Here is a 20634-nt window from a genome sequence, read left to right on the forward strand (position 1 = left end):
GCAGTGAGGAGGATGCGGTAAAGAAAGTAGTGGAGGAAGTATCGGGGAAAAGTGCCCAGAAACTCAAGGAACCGGCTGAGGAGGAGGTGGAGGATGTTCGAGTTGCTGCTAACTCCAACAAAGAAGTAGAGTTTTTTTTTTAGAGTGGCTGGAGGAAGTGGACAACGGAGGAAAGGAGCAAAGAAGGCTGGAGAGGACGGGGAGAAGCGAAGTGGAGGTAAGGCGGGAGGAGAGAAGGAGAACGGACAAAGAAATGACAGTGGTGGAGAAGGACGAAGCGAGGCTGGTCAGGGGAAGGGAGGGAGAGGGGGAGATGGACAGAGTGCGGGTGCAGGAGGGGGGAGGAGAGAGGGGGGTGCGGGAGAATTGGAGTACCGGGCTGAACTCACACTGGGGGTGATGGTAGAGGGGGGGTTGGCCAAATTAACTATGCTGGATTTGCTGGTGGGGATTCAGGATGGGTGTGGAGAGGTGCTTGGGTGCAGGGTGAGAGAGGCAAAATATGAGATCACTATGAAGCACTGGGGGGGAAAGCAAAAATTATTGGAGGGATTAAGGGTGAAGGGGGTGATGGTGACGGCAGAAGAGATCACGGCGAAATAAATTATGGTGTCTTTTATGTATATGCCGGTTTATATTGATGATGCACAAATTATGTTGAAGCTATTATCATGGGGGGTGGAGGCTGTGTCACCTATCAAAAGGAGATTCATAAGGGGGACAAGGGAAGAGACACGGGTGGCTGATGGGACACGGTTCCTAAAGGTTAGGTTGGGGGAAACCGTGACGTCACTGCCATATTCGACACAGTTTCGAGTGGAGGGGGGCACTGAATATGTAAGGGTGATCCATGACAGGCAGGTGGCGGTGTGCAGAAACTGTCTGAGGGCGGGGCACATTTTTAGGGAGTGTCCGGAGATTAAATGTTACAGGTGTGGGGGTTTTGGTCATTTTGCAAGGGATTGTGCTGGGGAAGAGAGGGAGGGAAGGAGAGAACAGGCCAGACCTGAACAGGAGGGGGAGGGAGAGAGGCAGGATGTGGAGGAGGAGGAAGCGGAGCAGGAGGTGGAAGAGGTGGATGAAGAAGAAGAAGAGGGTGAGGAGGCGGAGGGGGAGGAAGAGGGGGCTGAGGAGGTGATGGAGGTAGAGACTGAAGAGGTGGTGGCGGTGGTGCAGAAAGAAGCAGTTGGGGAACAGAAGGAAGGAGGGAAGAAAAGACAACATGAGGTGGTGGTGGTGGCGGAAAATGAGGGACCAAAGAAAGTGGGGAAAGAGAGGGGGAAAATGAAAAAAACAGAGACAGAGAGAAAGGAAAGTCTGAATGGCAAAGGAGCGGAGAAGGAGGGGGAGACGGTGACGGTGGGAAGAGAGGGGACGGAGTAGGAGTCCGATGACGCCTGGGAGAGAGGGATCGGTGGTCGGGAGAGGCGTCTCTAGACCTACAGGGATACCTATAAGAGGGAAAGTGAGAACTCGTTCACAGACAGAGAGGAAAGTGAAAGGATCCTTTGGAGTTTAACTGGAGGACGAAAGGTAAGCTGAAGGAGAACTTTGTGAATACTCCAATGCTAATCCTTTTAAAATAACAATGGTGGAGATTGTATCATTCAACGGCTGTGGCCTGAAAAGTAAGGACAAGCGTGAGCAAACATTTTTGTTTTGTGCGGGGGATATGAATTGCATTCAAGAAACCCACTGGGACGAAAGGTGTGTGGAGGATGTGAGGAAGGAATGGATGGGGGATGTGTTTGTCAATAATGGTGGGGTTAATGCAAAGGGGGTGGCAATTTTAGTGAGAAGTGGGGTGGTGGAGAAGGTGAGAGAGGTAGAGAATGATGGTGAAGGGAGGATGATTGGGATTATGTTTGAATACTTGGGTGATGTGTTTAAATTAGTGAATGTGTATGCACCCAATGAAGAGAGAGAGAGGAGGGTGTTTTTTGAGAGTCTGGATGGAAAATGTGGGGGAAACTGTATGGTGGTGGGTGATTTTAATGTATGGTGTGGGAGGATTGATGTAGCTTTGGGGATGGTGTATAGAAGTGACGCTTCTAGGGGAGCACTTAAAACATTTATGAGAGTGAATGGGTTGAAAGATGAATGGAGAGAAAGAAACATGTATGGGAGGGTTTTTTCTAGAAAGCAGGTGGTAAGGGGGGTGTTAAAGCAGAGTGGGATTGATTTTATGTTATGTAATGCAAGCACGGGTGAGAAAATTGGGTTAATGGGGTACAAGTCAACTACTTTAAGTGATCACGGGGCGTTTTATTTTTGTTTGAGGAGTGAATGTGGGGGGAAAGGAGGGGTTGTGTGGTGCTTGAATGGGTTGTTGTTGAAAGAGGATGAGTATAAAAGGGAGATGATTGAATGTATAAAGGGTAAAGGGAGTATGGAGGTGGAGGATGTAGGTGAATGGTGAGAGGGGTTAAAGGGGGAAATAAAGAGGATTAGTATAGATTTTAGTAGGAAAACAAATAGGAAGGGTAGGGAGAGAGAGAGGGAAGTTAGGGAGGAGCTAGATAAGGAGGCAGAGAGAGTAGATAGGGAAGAAAGTAGGGATTTAGGGAAATATAATGGGTTGGTAGATGAGTTGGGGACAAGAGAGAAAGAGAAATTCATGGGGGCTATAGTGAGGAGTAGGGCAAAATATTTAGTCGAGGGAGAGAAGTGTACAGGTTTCTTTTTAGGGTTAGAAAAGAGGAAGCAAGGGAATAGTTATATTAGAGAAATAGAGGGGAAGGAAGGGGAGTTGATAAAGGATTTAGTGGGGGTAGTGGTGAGAGTGGAAGGGTTTTATAGGGAGTTGTTTACACAGGAGAAGGGGGATAGGGAAAGTTTAGAGGAGGTAGTGGGGGGTTTAGAAAACAGATTGGGTGAGGAAGGCAGGGAATTATGTGAAGGGGAGATTGGAAGTGGGGAGGTGGGTTTAGCAATAGAAGGGATGGGGGTGAACAAAAGTCCGGGGTTAGATGGGTTGACTACAGAATTTTATGTTGTGTTTAAAGATATATTGGTGCCAATTTTAACCGCACTGTATTGCAAGCTTGAGGAGAGGGAGGAACTGCCGGCTGGCCTCTCCACGGGGGTGATTAGTATCTTGTTTAAGAAAGGGAAGAGGGAGAAGCTGGGGAATTATAGGCCACTAACAATGTTGAACACAGATTACAAAATGTTAGCACGCGTGTCAGCTAACAGAATAAAGAGGGTGATAGGAACGGTGGTGGGGAGCACACAGGCATATAGCATACCGGGGAGGGATATAGGGGATACCATAAGTAGTGTGAGGGAGGTGATAAATTATATGAAGGGGGGTGAAGGGGGGGTAGTGGTGAGTTTAGATTTAGAGAAAGCGTTTGACAGGGTGGATCACGGGTATCTATTTAATGTGTTAGAGAAGGTGGGATTTGAGGGTAGGTTAGTGGGGTGGATAAAAAGGATTTATAAGAGTGCGTGGAGTTGTGTTAAGGTGAACGGGGTTGTTTCGAATGTATTTAAGCTTGAGAGGTCAGTCCGGCAGGGGTGCCCTCTCTCAGCGATGTTATATGCACTCTCAGCAGAGCCAATTGCGGCTCTGCTGAGGAACAATGTGAGTGTTAAGGGTGTGGGGTTACCAGGGGGGAGGCAGAGTTTGATATATCAGTATGCGGATGACACTACAGTAACAGTGAGGGACATTGGGAGTGTAAAAGGGGTTTTAGAGAGTGTAGGGTTATATGGTAGGGCTTCAGGGGCAAAAGTAAATATAGGGAAGTCAGAGTATATGGTGTTAGGTAAGGTGAGGGTAGGGGGTGTAGAGATAGGGTTAAAATAAAAATAAAAGTTGTTTTAGGGTACTAGGGGTGAATTTGGGTATAAGTGATATAGAGGGGAGGGATGTACAATATGAGGGGATTATTAATAATATGAAAAAGGTGTTGGGGTTCTGGAGGGTGAGGAAATTAAAGTTGAGGGGGAAAGTGGTGGTGGTGAATAGTTTGATTATGAGTAAGGTGGTTTATGTAATGAAAGTTTTAGATGTTCCAGACAGAGTAGTGAAGGAAATAAATATTATAGTGAGCGAGTTTTTGTGGGATGGGAAAGGAGTTAGGATAGCGAGGGAGGTATTAGAAAATGAGTATAGGGATGGGGGATTCAAATTAATTAATTTAGAGAAGAAGATAAGGGTGTGTAGGATTAGGACAATGGTAAAATACTTGGGTAATAGGGAAGATCATGTTTGGAAGGTATTTTTGAGGGAGGGTATTAGCAGGTGTGGTGGGTGTGGGGATAGTGGAGTATTTATGAGTTTTAAAAAAGGGAGGATGATGGGTTTGAGTGATTTTCAAAAGGAGGTGATGAATGCATGGGGAGAGTTTGCAGAAAAGGTATGGTATGAATGTGTGAATGTGAGGCAGGTGTGGATGCAACCAATTTTTATGAATAAAATGATTGTGAATGAGGGGAAGGTTTTGTTTAATCTGCCAATGTGGAGGGCGGGGTTTAGGGTGTTGAAAGATTTAGTGTATGAATATGTACCGGGGTTTATGAGGGCACAGGTGATAGTTGATGAGGTTAGAGGGAGAGATTTGGTGATGGGGGTGGTGACAGCGGGGAATATTTTAGATAGTGCATAGGAGGGTATGCCGAGTGAATGGAGAAGGATGATTGAGAGTGAGAATGTGGAGAGTGGGGAGTGTGATGTAATGATGTATGTGGGTGAGGGGGTGTATATGAAAAATGTACAGGAAATGAGTAATAAAATGATCTTAAAAACGCTACTTAAAGAAAAGGCTAGAAGGCCGGCAGCTGACAAGGTGTGGGAAAAGGTGGTGGTGGGTATGGATGTGAAAAAGATGTGGATGAAACTTTCACACGGAATTTGGATCTGAAGGGGAAACGACTCCTGAACTACATGCTGTGTACAAGAGCAAAAGGTTGCTACAGGCTTTAACCAAGTTCAAAGTGATGAGAGGAGAGCTAAGTGGTTGTTCTGAAGACGTCAAAGACATGGTGCTGCTTCTACTGTCCTACTTTGATGAGAAGGAAGACACGATGTTCTGTTATGTGGAGGACACATGCCTGGCAGGGGAAGTACAGATGGCAGACATAACTGAGCCGCATAAAATAAAACGTGCTCTCCTTATGTTATTTATATATTTTTACTTTATGTGATGTATGTATTATTAATGTAACTTGTATATCTATAAAATGTACTGCCCTAATAATTTAAAATAAAGTTTATAAAAAAAAAAAAAGAAGTACAGATGGACCAAGTTCAGTTGACTCCCACCATTGTTGTGTGTGGTAAGTAAAAACGTTCACTACTTTTTTTCGGTTCTTTCTGCCACTTCTTTCTCTCTTTTCTGTCTAATTTGAGACGTTTATGTTGCACAATGTTTTTTGTTACTGTAAGCTCGTAAAGGGCTAGTTTGGATACTTATGGATACTTATCCATAGTCAGTGTATTACTTGCATGTCTTTGGAGGAACAGGCAGGAGTACGGGTACGTATGTAAAGCTGTGGATGGGTGCAGCAGCGAAACGTATTTTAGCCACCTAAAAATTCAGTTTACATGTACGCTATATTTAGAATATTGTCACAAATGTACCCTGCTGCTTCAGTCCCTATCAGAAACAGACTGTATAGCTGTCTGACAGCAAGTTAGAGCTTTGAAAATATTCTTTAATATAGCATACACTAAGAGTAATATTGTTTTAGTTTTTTTGGTGGCTTAACTATGTCCACAGCAGTGCATTGCTTAGCTGTCTGCTGGTTCTCCTCTCTGTTTCTCCAAACTGTAGCTCCTACAACCCCCCTTCAAACAATATGAACTATCCCCTAAACTATCCCCTTTATCTCCCCTTAACCTGCAAATACACATACATACATGTTTGTATTGATGGTGAGAGCAATTTAACAGACCTTAAAATGTAATAACATATGTGCTAAAATTGTTTTGTGAAATGTTTCAGGAAGACAAATCTTGTTTTAATTTAGTTTGAATTGTGTTTTTCTTCTTTTTTAGGACGATCATGCTATTCTTCAAAGCGATACATGCTGAGTGTGGATCGAAATATAATACAGGACAACATCCCCTCCTTGGTTTCTGCCCTGTCCATGATGTTTGGGAGCTATTATTGCTTCAACATCGCCTACCCGTCAGAGCTGGCATCCACCCTGGAGTTTGTCCAGAGGTATGTGTTTTTTGGGATGGGTTTTATCCAATAATTTATTTTATTAAACTGCAACAAATCTAAAGCAGCTGCTTCAGTGAATTGGGGGTTAAGATAATTGTCATTTTGGCTTCAAAATAATAAGATTGATGTGAATTTTTTTGTTGTTAGGCAAGCTATTTCATTATTAATTCTGTTGTTTGTTTTTCTATTTTAAGGTGTTTTTTCTCCATCAACCCAGAGAAGGGCACCAAAGTGGAGAAGACACGCGCATCCCTTCTTCAGGTGAACCCGAGAGTCCTCACCTTGATACAGGAACTTTCGGACCATGAGTGGCGTGATGTCTGAATATGGACAGTAAGATCAATGGCATGTGGCGATGTGCCCAAGTTACAGTTTGTTTGATTGTTTAAATCGTAGTTCAAATTTGAAGTGCCTTTTTTCTAATTAAATTGTTCTTTTAACTAATTTTAAAAAATGCAATATGTAACTCTCAAAATGTCAAACTATTATTTTAAGGTCATTGTAGCCACTCTTGGGGTTTGCTGTTACAAAGTGAAGTTGCTTAAACAATCTTCGGTTGGTTTATGTGGATGTAAAAGCTCAGGACATCACTGTTGAGTGTAAAAATGTTGACGTGTTACACTCCACTGGGTGGTTTTGTTTTGTTTTTTGTTTTATAAACATTATTTCCCATAAATTAAGTAACCTCTCAACTTTGTTCAGCTTGAAGTTTGTTTATTGTGCAGCCTTAGTTTGTATGTTTTACCAATATGTATGTTGAGAAATGACAGATGTTTTTGATCACTGCTATTATATATTATATAATATATATATAATATATATAATATATATATATTTATATATATATAATAATATATATATATATATATATATATAAATAATACATTCTTGGAAAGGCAAGTTCTTGTTGGAATTTTTTCAATTTTTAATACAGTGGCTCTTGAGGTTTATCTAGCTTTGCATTTTTAATTTTAAATGCTTAATCTGTGTACCCTGAATTACACTCTTCACATTTCTGGTAATAGTCAAACATATATATATACGAAGGCAGTGTAGTTTAAATGAAATCTTTCAATCTGACTAATGTATAGGAAAAACATTTTTTTTCCACTGAGCAATAATCCTTACAGGCGCTTTTATACTATATATTTGAGATTGTTATTCATAGAACAGTTTTTGCTGCATTTTAATTGTAATAAATACATTTTACAGAAAATTTAAATTGCAGTAGTTAGAGGTTGCTTTCACCGTAAAACTTGTCATTACTACGGCAAAATACACTAAATTATACACAACTTTTGATTACAATTTGCGGGAAAATTCAGTTAAATTACAGCATTACACTGATGCTTTTACAGTTAAACAGTGTTATTTGTTTGGTATTTTTCTGTAAAATTGAATGGGATTCAATGTACAATAGACAACAACTGCATGTAAATCTTACTGAAATAATCAGTTTAATAGCAACGTGATCATGCTAATTCAGCAGAAAAGGGCTGTTGAAATTACAGATTTAAAATGTAAATTACAACTGTTTTAAACTGTAAAATATACACGTTGTTCTGTAAAGTTGTTTACAGTTTACCATATTTTTTACATCATTATTCTGGCAACAAAGCTGCCAGGTTTTTACCGTAAAAACAACGTTTTTTTTTTTACAGTGTGCTAAAGACCTGGAAGACATTATCCAACACCTGAAATCCTCCTCCTGTAGCTTCGACATCACGATTTTCCTTAACTGTTTTTCATTGCTTGGCCTCAGATATATTTCACATAGTAAAGAAATCTCTTCAATCAGGTGTATTTGTACCCCGGAACAGCTGGTTCTCTTGTATAACAATGGTCTCCAGACTCTGTTAAATTCACTTGCCCCCCTCAAATCCCGGACTGTTTCATTCCCCCACTCTGCTCCCTGGTTCACCCCCCACCTACGTCAGCTGAAAGCCGAAGGTCGTCAGCTGAAGAGGCTTTTCAGCAAAACCGGACTCACCATACACAAACAAATGTACCATACCCACATCCTCATATACAAAGATGCCCTCTCCTCAGCCAAATCCCAATATTTTACAGCAAAAATTACTGCTGGTGCTGGAAACACCAGGGCCCTGCACTCAGTGGTCAACAAATCACTCCGCCCCCCTGATTCCCTCCCCCCACACTTTTACTCCACTGACCACTGCAACTCCCTGATGTCATTTTTTAACACAAAAATAGACACCATTCACCAGCAACTGACCCCTCACACGTCCAGTTGTCCACCTCCTTTTGTCCCCCACCCCCCCCTCTCTCTACCTCTCTCCTGCTTCGACCTCCCCTCTGCTGCGGATTTATCCAAAATCATCCGGAATTCCAAGCCATCCACCTGCCAACTTGACCCCCTCCCATCCTCCCTGGTTATAGCCTCCCTCCCCTCACTGCTGCCCCTGATAACTGCCATTATTCACTCCTCCCTCACCTCTGGTTCTGTCCCCTCAGCCCTCAAAACTGCAGCTGTCACACCGTTATTAAAGAAACCTGGTCTAGATCCCAACATCTTCAACAACCTCCGCCCCATCTCCAACCTACCTTTTCTCGCTAAAATACTAGAAAAAGCAGTGGCATCACAGATTCAGACACACCTCACCAACAATAACCTTTATGAACAGTTCCAGTCCGGTTTTCGCCCCCGTCACTGTACAGAAACAGCCCTCATTAAAATCACAAACGACCTCCTGATAGCAGCTGACTCTGGACAATTATCCATCCTCATCCTCCTTGATTTAAGTGCAGCCTTTGACACCATTTCCCACTCCACCCTCCTTGACCGACTTACATCCATTGGCTTATCTGACACACCCCTAGACTGGTTTCACTCATATCTCTCCGGCCGTACTCAGTTCATTCAGTTAAAATCATTCACATCCCATCCCTCCCTCATCTCCTCCGGTGTCCCCCAGGGCTCTGTCCTTGGCCCCATCCTCTTCATCATCTACCTCCTCCCCCTTGGACAGATTTTCCGTAAACATAACATCAATTTCCACTGCTATGCGGACGACACCCAGCTATACGTCTCCTCCAAACCCTCTTCCACCTTCCCACCCCCCTCCCTCTGTACCTGTTTACAGGAAATCAAATCCTGGTTCACCTCAAATTTCCTAAAACTCAACAGTGATAAAACTGAGGTAGTCCTCATTGGTTCAAAACTCACACTCACCAAGCAACCCAGTTTTACTCTCACCATCGACAACTCCCCGGTTTCCCCCTCCCCTCAGGTCAAGAGTCTGGGTGTCGTCCTCGACAGCACCCTCTCCTTCCACACCCATATCAACAACACCATCCGGTCTGCCTATTTTCATCTCAGAAACATCAACCGCCTCCGCCCCTCACTCACTCCCCACAGTGCCGCTATCCTGGTCCACTCTCTCGTCACCTCCCGCTTGGACTATTGCAATTCCCTTCTCTATGGTCTCCCCCACAAACACCTACACAAACTCCAACTGGTCCAAAACGCTGCTGCCCGTATCATCACCAGAACCCCTGTCATCAGTCACATCACCCCTGTACTACACCAACTCCACTGGCTTCCCATTAAACACCGCATTGACTACAAGATCCTCTTTCATACTTTCAAAGCCATTCATAACCTCGCCCCCCCATACCTGTCTGACCTTGTCCATGTCAACATTCCCACCCGGTCTCTTAGGTCTGCCTCCTCCATCACTCTCAAAGTTTTCCCAGCCCGTCTCTCCACCATGGGGTCAAGAGCCTTCAGCCGCTCTGCCCCTCACCTCTGGAACTCCCTCCCCCCTGATATTAGAAACATGGACACTATCACCACTTTCCAAACTCACCTCAAAACCCACCTGTTCAGGCAAGCGTATGGCTGACCTGTGCTGCAAGCTGTATGTTTTTAGTAGTTATGTTTTTAAACTGTGTTTTGCTTTTAACTATGTTTGTAAAAATTGTTTTTAACCTTGTTGTACGGCGACCTTGAGTGCCTTGAAAGGCGCCTTATAAAATAAATGCATTATTATTATTATTATTTCCACAGGCCCTGAAAACTGCAATAATTAAACCGCTCCTAAAAAAGCATAACTTAGACGAAACCGTAATGAATAATTAAAACTGCGGTCAGGGCCGTGGGAAGTAGGGGTGCTGAGGGTGCTGCAGCACCCCCCGGTGGAGGACAGGGAATTTGCACTTCCACAAGATTAAATAAAAAATTATAAAAATATATTAATAATACAAAAACAGTTTAATTCAATTGTTTTGGTTATGTTCATATACTGACAATATTTAAATGATAGGATGTGGTTTAAAAAATGAAGATCTTATTTTACACATTTTGAGTCTGGTCGGAAATGACGTCAAGCACATACAGACAAGTTAAGTACAGTACAAGTACAGTAACAGGACGGACATACTATAATGGCGGCACAAAAGCGAATATTAGATTTCTTTTCGAATCCTTCAAAAATATGTAAAATTGATTGCAACACAACCTCGGACAGCATGCCAAGCAATAGCTCAAGCCCAAGTACCTCGGGAAACTCTTTGCCAAGAGAGAACGTCCTTAACACTGTTGAAGTCGTTGACAGCTGCCAAACAGAGAATGAAGCTAGCGCTAGCACTAGCGCTAGCAGCCAAGTGCGAAGAGGAGAGGGGGGAGCTAATGCCAACGGCTCCAAACCAAGTGAGGCTGCTGCAACTTTAACGCATCCGTCGTGCCAGCCTCGTAACCACGTTTTCCCTGGTAGGCATTTCGGAAAGGAAAACTTTTCCCGTTCTTTTCAACCCGGCTGGTTTGATAAGTGGAGATGGCTTACCTACAGTATAGAGACTGATAGCGTTTTTTGTTTTGCATGCCTCCAGGCTGTGCAGAAAAAACTAATATCTTCAGAGTCAGACCATGGTGATAAGTTTTTTGTGGGGAGGGGATTTTCCAACTGGCAAAAAGCAACTGCTAAATTCAGTTTGCACGAGAAATCGCCTATACACACAGAGGCAATCAGGAAACTTTCTGGATTACAGCAAACTCCAATAACTGCACTCCTTTCAGATGGTGTAGTTAAAAGACAACAGACGGCAAGAAATATCCTGGAGATTTTGTTCCGTTCCATTTCCTTTCTTGGAAGAAAGGGATTGCCATTTAGAGGAGACACAATGCGCGACGGCATTCTCTACGAGTTGATGTTGGAAAGGACATATAATTTACCCAAGGAAAGAGAATGCGTTATGAGGCGGGACAACTGGGTCAGCAACACCATACAAAATGAGATTATCTCCCAATTTGCGCATTCTGTTCAAAGGACAATAGTTTCCCGTGCGTCTGTCAGTGAATTTTACGGACTAACAGCTGATGGTACAACCGATATCAGCACTGACGAGCAGTTTTCCTGCTGCCTTCAGTATGTGGACAAGGATCTGGAGACACACTGTGACTTTTTAGGATTTTACAACTGCCCAGACACTACAGCAGAGACACTTTTTACCTGTTTAAAAGACATTCTACTGAGACTGAACATTCCTATTGCTCATCTACAGGGGTATTGCTTTGATGGTGCCGCCAATATGTCAGGCCGTTTGTCCGGTGTTCAGGCCCGGCTGAAAGAAGCGAGCCCACACTCACTGTATGTACACTGTTGCAATCACGCCCTGGATCTTGTACTCCAGGAAGTTGCACGTGAGGTAAACCTGATTGCAGAAGGACTCAATTTTGTGCAGAGTGTTGCTGTGATTATCAAAGAGTCGGCGAAACGCAAGCAATTGTTTGAATCACTATTTGGCTGTGAAGACGTCATTGTTAACATTCTGGGTCTATGCCCAACGCGATGGTGTGTGCGCACCAAAGCAATTCAACGCTGTTGCGCATCATACTCTGTCTTACTGGCAACACTGGAGAGTTTGAAGGAGGACAGAAGTGTGAGAGGGGATACCAGGGCCAAAGTTGCCGGGCTTCACAAACAGGCCCTCAAAGGAAAAACTCTTTTCAGCCTCCGCGCATGTGAAGCGCTATTTGGCCCTTGTGAGGCTGTCGCGAAAACCCTGCAGAGCAAAAAGGCAAGTGCACTCGGTGCCATTGAGTGTGTTAACCTTTTGATGGACCGCGTTAGTGCCCTGCGAGTTGATGGTGTGGCCGGTATGATCAACGAAGTGAAAGAGAGTGCTACCCGGTACGGCCTAAAGATGCCTGATGAAAATGAATACAGGGTGAGGGTAAGCAAAACACCTTCCCGGTATCGTCAAACCAGAGAGGCTGAATCTCTGCAACAGGCAACGTATGATGTCAGATGGAGGACTGAATTTTACGAGGCTGTGGATCTGGTTCACTCTGAGCTCAGCAGGAGATTCGACCAGGATGGGATGAGAGTAGCGGCATTCAGGGAGAAGATCGCAATTGACGCAGCAAACGGAAAGCCGGTTGCGGTACTGGACGCAGAGGCTTTGAAATTACCCACAGGGTTTGACCTAGGCCGACTGCAACTGCAGCTCCAGATGTTGGGAAGTGCCTTTAAAGAGACTGTTCACAAGACAGTACAAGAGGTTGCATCAGGTCTGTCAGAACTTCATCCTCAGACAAGATCTCTTTTTGGAGAAGCAGAGAGGCTAATGAAACTCTGCATGTGCCTTCCTATATCAGTTGCATCCTTGGAGCGAAGTTTCTCCACACTCAGACGCCTTAACCTGGCTGAGGAGCAGCATGTCCCAGAAAAGACTTACACACCTTACACTCATGCATGTGCACGGAGACATCGTTGAACAAATGGATATACAGGACATGATGAAAAGTTTCCTCAGTATGAATCCCGAGCGCAAGAACACCTTCGGAGTATTAGCCTAAGGTAAGACATTTCTTTCATGCACGAACACCATGTACAGTCCCGAGGCCTACTATTGCTATTTTTAGTTTTAAGATAGATCTGATGCCGTTGTTTTTCCTGTGTCAGTGGTTGTTTTGCAATATGTCAGTTTTGCAATATGTCAGTTTGCAATATGTCAGTGGTCGATGCGTTTATTATTTTTGTGGCATTGTGCATGCCCGTACTTGGGAGGGAGTTACAGTTTGTGTATCCAATCATCCTGTGTCTGTAGTCGCTATTTTATCATTAAAGTTTGGCTTCGGAGGAAGTACCCAGTCGCTGTTGTTGCCCTCCCCCCCCTTTATATTGTGTCATCCCCACAGCACCCCCCATTTGAAACATGTTCCCACGGCTATGACTGCGGTCACAGAAGTGATACAAAAAGATTGTATGTCCAAAACATCATCTATCTGTTCCCTGGTCTTCAAGAAAAACCCAGCTGTTGGGAGATGGGCATGCGAGAGCCTGGATCATCCCAAACAGAAGGACACGACATCACGCGGTGTGTTCATTTACAAGGTAACATTTATGAATGTGTATTGTCATGGCCAACAAAAAACGTGGTAAGGACACCATATATGAGGAAATATATGGTGTGGTGCAAGGTGTATGAATGCCAAACTAAGTTGAAGGAAAACAAAAGCATAAATCAGGTAGCTGCTCTCCAAAACAGATCCTCCAGCAGAGAGCACGAACGAGACTCTGGCTCGGGCCTTTCAGTCCTCAGGTACCGGCAGCCAGGTGCCCTCAATCAGTGCTGATAGGGAGGAAGGGAGATCATTAAAGGGCCATACACACACAACAGGAGAGAGTAAAGCAGGGGTCGTCATATATATATATATATATATATATATTAGGGCCGGGACTCGATTAAAAAAATTAATCTAATTAATTAGAGGCTTTGTAATTAATTAATCGAAATGAATCGCATTTTTAATCACATATAAATATTTGACCTGAGAACAGTGAGAAGCAATTTTTTTCACATGGATTTTAGTATACCATTGAATAATGACTGAATACATAAGCTTAAAGAGCCTGTGACACGAACCCAACAATTGTTGTGCTTTGAAATAGTGGGCTACTAGTAATCTCGAACCGTCAGTTTAAAAAAGAAAAAGCGATACCGTTCCGATAAATATCAATAATTTTGAACATCGCGGGAAAATTCCTTCGACTCATTTTGAGGTTTTGGGGGAAGCCGGAAGTGACGTCAATGCGGGAACGCTTCAGTGTGCGGCGAGAGAGCCAAACACTCAATAATGTACAGCCTGATGCTGTGTCTGTCTCCACAGACCCCTACTGGCAGGAACCAGCAGACAAGTGAACCTTGTTCCACACAAAGAGCTTCATCACCATGGATTCACTGTAACAAACGGAAATAGAAGCTAAATGAAATAAAAAGGCAGATTTTAATATCATGACATGCATATAAGTACTGTGCTGTCATATGTTTTATTGATGCAACCTGTTTACGGTATTTTTCCCCTTAGTTATTTGTGTTGCTTTTTTGTTATTACTGGTTTCCATGATTAAATGATACGTCATTTTATAATTGATCAATCAGTGATTTATGAAGTGTGTCAGTTACAAAAGCCCATATTTTCTTTAAAGGTAAATATTCAAATCATGCATATATGTATAATGTTTTAAATGAGTCATGCAACATTTAGATTAAAATGATTCTTCTCTCTGTCGCTCGCAGCTCCAAGCCTCCCCAAGACATTCATTTATTTAAAAGTTCCAACTTTTTTTTTCTGCCCTCACAGAGAGACTTATAAACACAAATTATATAGACAATAATACAAAAAGAAAAAATATAGGGAATCCCTTTCCCATGCCACCCCGTCCCTCCCCCTTCCCACCCATCTTGCCATTTCACAGAAAATCCTACCTGATGTTTGTTAGCAATGGTCTGAGTTCATCTATTATTTATATTATAGCATAACAATTTATCCTCGTCAAATACATTCATACCTTTTTTTCCACATAACATTTAATCTGTTTAAACTGAATTGAGATTGACGCCTAATAATCTACATTGTTTTATAATTGCACCAAGGTGTGCGTATATGTACAATCATCATTTACATGAATGATATTACCAGACCAGCAGCTCTTTGAATAGCCTCTAATGTTTCCCCCTTAGTCTTATTAGCAGAAGCGATTGACAGCTCTGAGATGAGTAGGTCATGGAAGGATGATATCCATTGCTTAATAAATAAATGTGGGGGTTTCCATCGTATTACAATTATTTGTTTGGTTGCTGTTAGACCAGCGAAAAGTACCCTTTTCTGATGGTTCTGTAGGTCAAGAGAAGAATCATCATTCAACAATACAATACTTGGGAGACAGGGTATGTGAACTCCAATAATCACAGATACAATGTCAAAAATCTGTTTCCAGAACGTTCTTACTGCAGTAAATTCATAAACCATGTGTACATATGTGCCAATAGTCTTTTGGTTACAGAGAAGGCATATGGGGCTTGGAGTCATCCTTAATTGACAGCATTTTGGATTGCTTTTTTTCCAATACGTAGTAACAGGTTATGAAGAATTTGTATGTTACTATGCCAATCTACAGACCAATTGCACAATTTCTCTTCATGTTTCCACACTTTCACAGCCAATAATTGGTCCAAATGTTTGCATACAGTCATATGACGACATGGCAGAAAATAAGACATCACCAAGTTTAAGGGGATAGACTATACTTCTTTCAATTTTAATCCAAGGTACATTGGTGCTTTCATCAATCTAGTTTTTCAAGGCTCGAAGCGTAAAGGAATAACAATAAAGCTCCAGATTGGCCTGCACTGTTTTTGTCATATTGTAGAACTTTGTATCTGATTCTTGGGTATTGGTTTTTCCAAATATATTTCCATCCAAAAAAACATCTGCTGGAGATAAAGGTAACATACTAGCTAAGAAATTGACTCTTGGTGGAATATTCATCTTTATGTTTGAAATTCGTCCTGCTCAAGAAATTGTTATATTAATCCAATTTTGTAGGTGATCTTTAATTGTTGTATACATTCTTTTGTAGTTCTTTACTACTATTGTGTCTAATGAGGCATATCTATCGATTCCCAAATACTTAAAGTGTTGGACGATCTGCAATTCTGTATTTAGGTTTAGTTCAACCATGGCACTATTGAGGGGTCAAAGACATGATTTATTCAAATTGATCTTGTAACCAGATATTGAACTAAATTGGGTAAAGATATTTAACAGCTTAGGAAGCGTAGTTGGTACCTCGTCCAAGTACAGCAGTAGATCATCCGCATATAACGAAATGTTGTGGTCTGTCTCTTTTACAACGTTTGCTCCTGTAATTCAATGCAATCCCTCCCCGTCGAGGCAAGCACTGTAATTCTCTCCGGTAGTCCACCAGCAGATGACAAACACCCACCTCTCCGCCTCTTCCAAGGAACGAGGGGACCGTGCGGCAGTTTCAGTTAGATTTTTTTTCACCGATCAACATGTCCGTTAAAGTTTAAATCTTCCGGACAAAATTAGAAATGTGCCGGTCAAAGTTCTTCTTAGTTATTTATTGAGCTTTAAAACTGATGAATAATGACTCCATATAATCATATATAAGAATAAAGCCCGGAGGACGGAGTTCTCTTTTTCTCCCCCTCTTCTGACAGGGGCGCCTTTCATAACACCAAAGGACACCTTACAGGGCATAGGGGCAATATAGGGAACAATTAAAACAGCGCTAAACGCTTTCAGTATTCAGGATTCTTCATCATAATTCTTCTTCTTTGTAACATATAGCTGTGCCTTTGTGCTTTCAGCATTCAGGAGGATATCAGAGATAAGTAAGCAGGAGAGATGCCTTCGCTGCCATGCATCAGGACTGAGTGAGCCGAAAAGGGCTTTTGCACTCATGTATATATAGGTGTGGGAGGAGCTTATTTGTCTGAGTTTGTGAAGCTACCGTATGTTCCCGTAAGCAGGTAAATTGCCATGTATTTTCTTAATCCTATGTTGGACCTTTGTAACCCCAATAAAATGTTAATTCCAAATTGTTATGTTGTCTCCTTATTTACAATTCACGTGTTCTCTGAATTCATTTTAAGTGGGCTGCCATTTTAGTTTTAATGCATGAGGAGGAGTAAGCACGTGGGCGTCCATTTTAGGTTACGACCTGGAAAGGGTTTGACGGTTAGGATTCTAATTATAGTGAGGGGGAGAGAGTATCAGGCAGTGAATTATAAGGGAACACCGGAGAGAGCGAACCTGACACAGAAATGAGAACATGGGGCACTCGCTGAGTCAGGGAAGAAAGGGTTTTGTTAACTGTGTTCGTTATTCTCCCGTCCAGGAGAGAAGCTTTAAAAGGAGACTAAATGGAGTTTCTGTGAAAGTTCAATTGGGTACTTTAATTAAAAAAGGCGCGGGTTGGTCACAAGCATGATATTGTTCAGTCAGACAAACAGCTGTGATCCGCTCCTCGATAGGGAAGAGAAGAGCATGGATCTCTCCTCCGGTGCTGTCATATATCCTCTGCTGGCTCCTCCCCGCCAGCCGGCTCGCCTCGTCTCCAATGTCCGTTATTGCATTTAAACAGAGGATTGGTTCTTTTCACATTCAATATATGCTTAACACGCCGTTTCTCCTCATATTCTCTTTCATCACTTTTCATTTAACACATTCTAAACTCTTTAATCAATACTCTAAACAATACTTCTCGGCTCGTTTGGTTTCCGGTCATTCCGGATGTTGTCACATGCTACTCTCGTCTGTAAACAATAATGTATTCAAATAAACTGTACCTTCATTTAATATTCAGCATGGTAGTATCTCGACATCTATAGTTGTAGTGTTAAATCAGTAGCTTCGGTTTGCACCACTCCATATCATTTCGCTACTAAATTCACCTCTTCAGGAAATCGTATATTAGCCACATGCTAAATGCTAACCGTAGATGAAGGATTTTCAGAATAAAAGCTTAACTGCTTGTGCACAAGAATTTCTGGTTTTTCAGTATAAAAGAGCATTAAAACTGACGGCATGTTTAAACTACATTTCCCCATTAAAACATTGATTTTAATTTCTAACAGTTTGAATCCTGCTGTCAAGACTGCTACAGGACTGAATGCACTGGCCATCCTTGCTCTCCACCGAGGCAGATCCAACTCCCACTTTAGACCCCAAGAAAAATGAAATGAGGTTGAGTGATAGCCATCATAGTAGTGTTTTTACTATCACTCACATATAACAGTTCTAATACACATCTTCAGTAGTAATCCCAGGAGTCTGAATGTTTCGGCTTATTATAACTAAACCATCTCCCCCCAGGATAGCCCTGTAAGGTGATCAAATCCAAGCAGTGTGTATTATATGAACATGCAGCTGTGCGTGTGAGTTTTCAGCATTCAGGAGGATATGCAGCTATACGCGTGAGCAAGAGAGATGCATTCGCTGCGCTGCATCAGGACAGAGTGAGCCAGAAAGGGCTTCCACACGCTGTTTATATAGAGGTGTAGGAGGGGCTTATTTCCCATGTAACTTTCGTGAAACCTCCGTATGTCACGGTGGTGAGTATCCATCGATTTTCTTAATCCTGTTTTTGACCTTTGTGACCCCAATAAAATGTTCATTCCAAATTGTTATGTTGTCTCTGTATTTATTTACAATTCACGTGTTCTCTAAAGTGGGCCTCCATTAATTGCCAAGGACGAAGAAGTGACACGATTTGTGGACTATATCCACAGGACAACCAAACATGTAAAATGACAGACTATAATAATTATAATCATAAATATATAGGGGAGAGTGGGGTAATTTGTGCCAAGGGGCAAGTATTGCCACCCCTGTTATCTAGAAAACCATAGAAGAAGTTGGTCATGTGACCACATATTTTTGAAGAGGCATCCATTTCAATCATCCTACAAAGAAGGGAGACACATGGCTTGAGAGGTAAGCACATTTAAGTAAAAAAAAAAAATGTTTGCCCTCCAAAGTAACATTTCTATTATCAAGGTTTTTTGATTGCTGTGTTTGAACAATTTTACTGAGAACTTATGGCAAAAAATGATTTTATCTCTCATCAAAGATGGCAGAAAACATGCATTATTGTACTCTGCATGGGAGTTTGACAGGCTATTACTCAAAAAGTACACGATAAAAGTACTTGATTGTACTTGTGGTGGTAGTTCAAATAGTACTGAGTCCAACAGTACATCTTTCACTGAGAACTTATGGCAAAAAATGATTTTATCTCTCATCAAAGATGGCAGAAAAATGCATTATTGTACTCTGCAGGGGAGTTTGACAGGGTATTACTCAAAAAGTCACGATAAAAGTATTTGATTGTACTTGTGGTTGTAGTCCTAGTAGCACTCTATCCAGCAGTACCACTTCCACTGAGAACCTATGGCAAAAAAGTATTTTATCTCTCATCAAAGATGGCAGAAAACATGCACTCTGCATGGGAGTTTGACAGGGTATTACTCAAAAAGTACACGATAAAAGTACTTGATTATACTTGTGGTGGTAGTTCAAATAGTACTGAGTCCAACAGTACATCTTTCACTGAGAACTTATGGCAAAAAATGATTTTATCTCTCATCAAAGATGGCAGAAAACATGCATTATTGTACTCTGCAGGGGAGTTTGACAGGGTATGACTCAAAAAGTACACGATAAAAGTATTTGATTGTACTTGTGGTAGTAGTCCTAGTACCAATCTATCCAGCAGTACCACTTTCACTGAGAACTTATGGCAAAAAATGATTTTATCTCTCATCAAAGATGGCAGAAAACATGCATTATTGTACTCTGGAGGGGAGTTTGACAGGGTATTACTAAAAAAGTACACGATAAAAGTACTTGATTGTACTTGTGGTGGTAGTTCTAGTAGCACTCTATCCAGCAGTACCACTTTCACTGAGAACTTATGGCAAAAAAGTATTTTATCTCTCATCAAAGATGGCAGAAAATATGCACTCTGCATGGGAGTTTGACAGGGTATTACTCAAAAGGTACACAATAAAAGTACTTGATTGTACTTGTGGTAGTAGTCCTAGTAGCACTCTATCCAGCAGTACCACTTCCTCTGAGAACCTATGGCAAAAAATGATTGTATCTCTCATCAAAGATGGCAGAAAACATGCATTATTGTACTCTGGAGGGGAGTTTGACAGGGTATTACTAAAAAAGTACACGGTAAAAGTACTTGATTGTACTTGTGGTGGTAGTTCTAGTAGCACTCTATCCAGCAGTACCACTTTCACTGAGAACTTATGGCAAAAAAGTATTTTATCTCTCATCAAAGATGGCAGAAAACATCCACTCTGCATGGGAGTTTGACAGGGTATTACTCAAAAAGTACACGATAAAAGTACTTGATTGTACTTGTGGTGTTAGTCCTAGTAGCACTCTATCCAGCAGTACCACTTTCACTGAGAACTTATGGCAAAAAAGTATTTTATCTCTCATCAAAGATGGCAGAAAACATCCACTCTTCATGGGAGTTTGACAGGGTATTACTCAAAAAGTACACGATAAAAGTACTTGATTGTACTTGTGGTACTAGTCCTAGTAGCACTCTATCCAGCAGTACCACTTTCACTGAGAACTTATGGCAAAAAAGTATTTTATCTCTCA

The 20634-nt window shown here is 42.0% G+C and overlaps 2 protein-coding genes across 3 annotated transcripts in view; one reads left to right on the forward strand and one right to left on the reverse strand.

The window, feature by feature from the left end:
* Positions 1–7982, reverse strand: part of LOC307034374 (uncharacterized protein) — a 20021-nt gene extending 12039 nt beyond the window's left edge. For both annotated transcript variants that reach the window (XR_013806874.1, XM_079673201.1), the window contains exon 1: positions 7871–7982. The gene's annotated coding sequence lies outside the window, so the exon portion shown is untranslated. The remainder of the gene's footprint in view (positions 1–7870) is intronic.
* Positions 3406–6868, forward strand: LOC307034375 (uncharacterized protein). The gene is made up of 3 exons (XM_079673203.1): positions 3406–5283; positions 6005–6173; positions 6371–6868. Exons 1-3 carry the CDS (start codon positions 5244–5246, stop codon positions 6498–6500), a joined length of 339 nt encoding a protein of 112 aa, XP_079529329.1. The 5' UTR covers positions 3406–5243; the 3' UTR covers positions 6501–6868.
* Positions 7983–20634: the final 12652 nt, after the last annotated feature.

Source organism: Notothenia rossii (genome assembly GCF_949606895.1).
Source record: "Notothenia rossii genome assembly, chromosome: 3".
Taxonomy (NCBI): domain Eukaryota; kingdom Metazoa; phylum Chordata; class Actinopteri; order Perciformes; family Nototheniidae; genus Notothenia; species Notothenia rossii.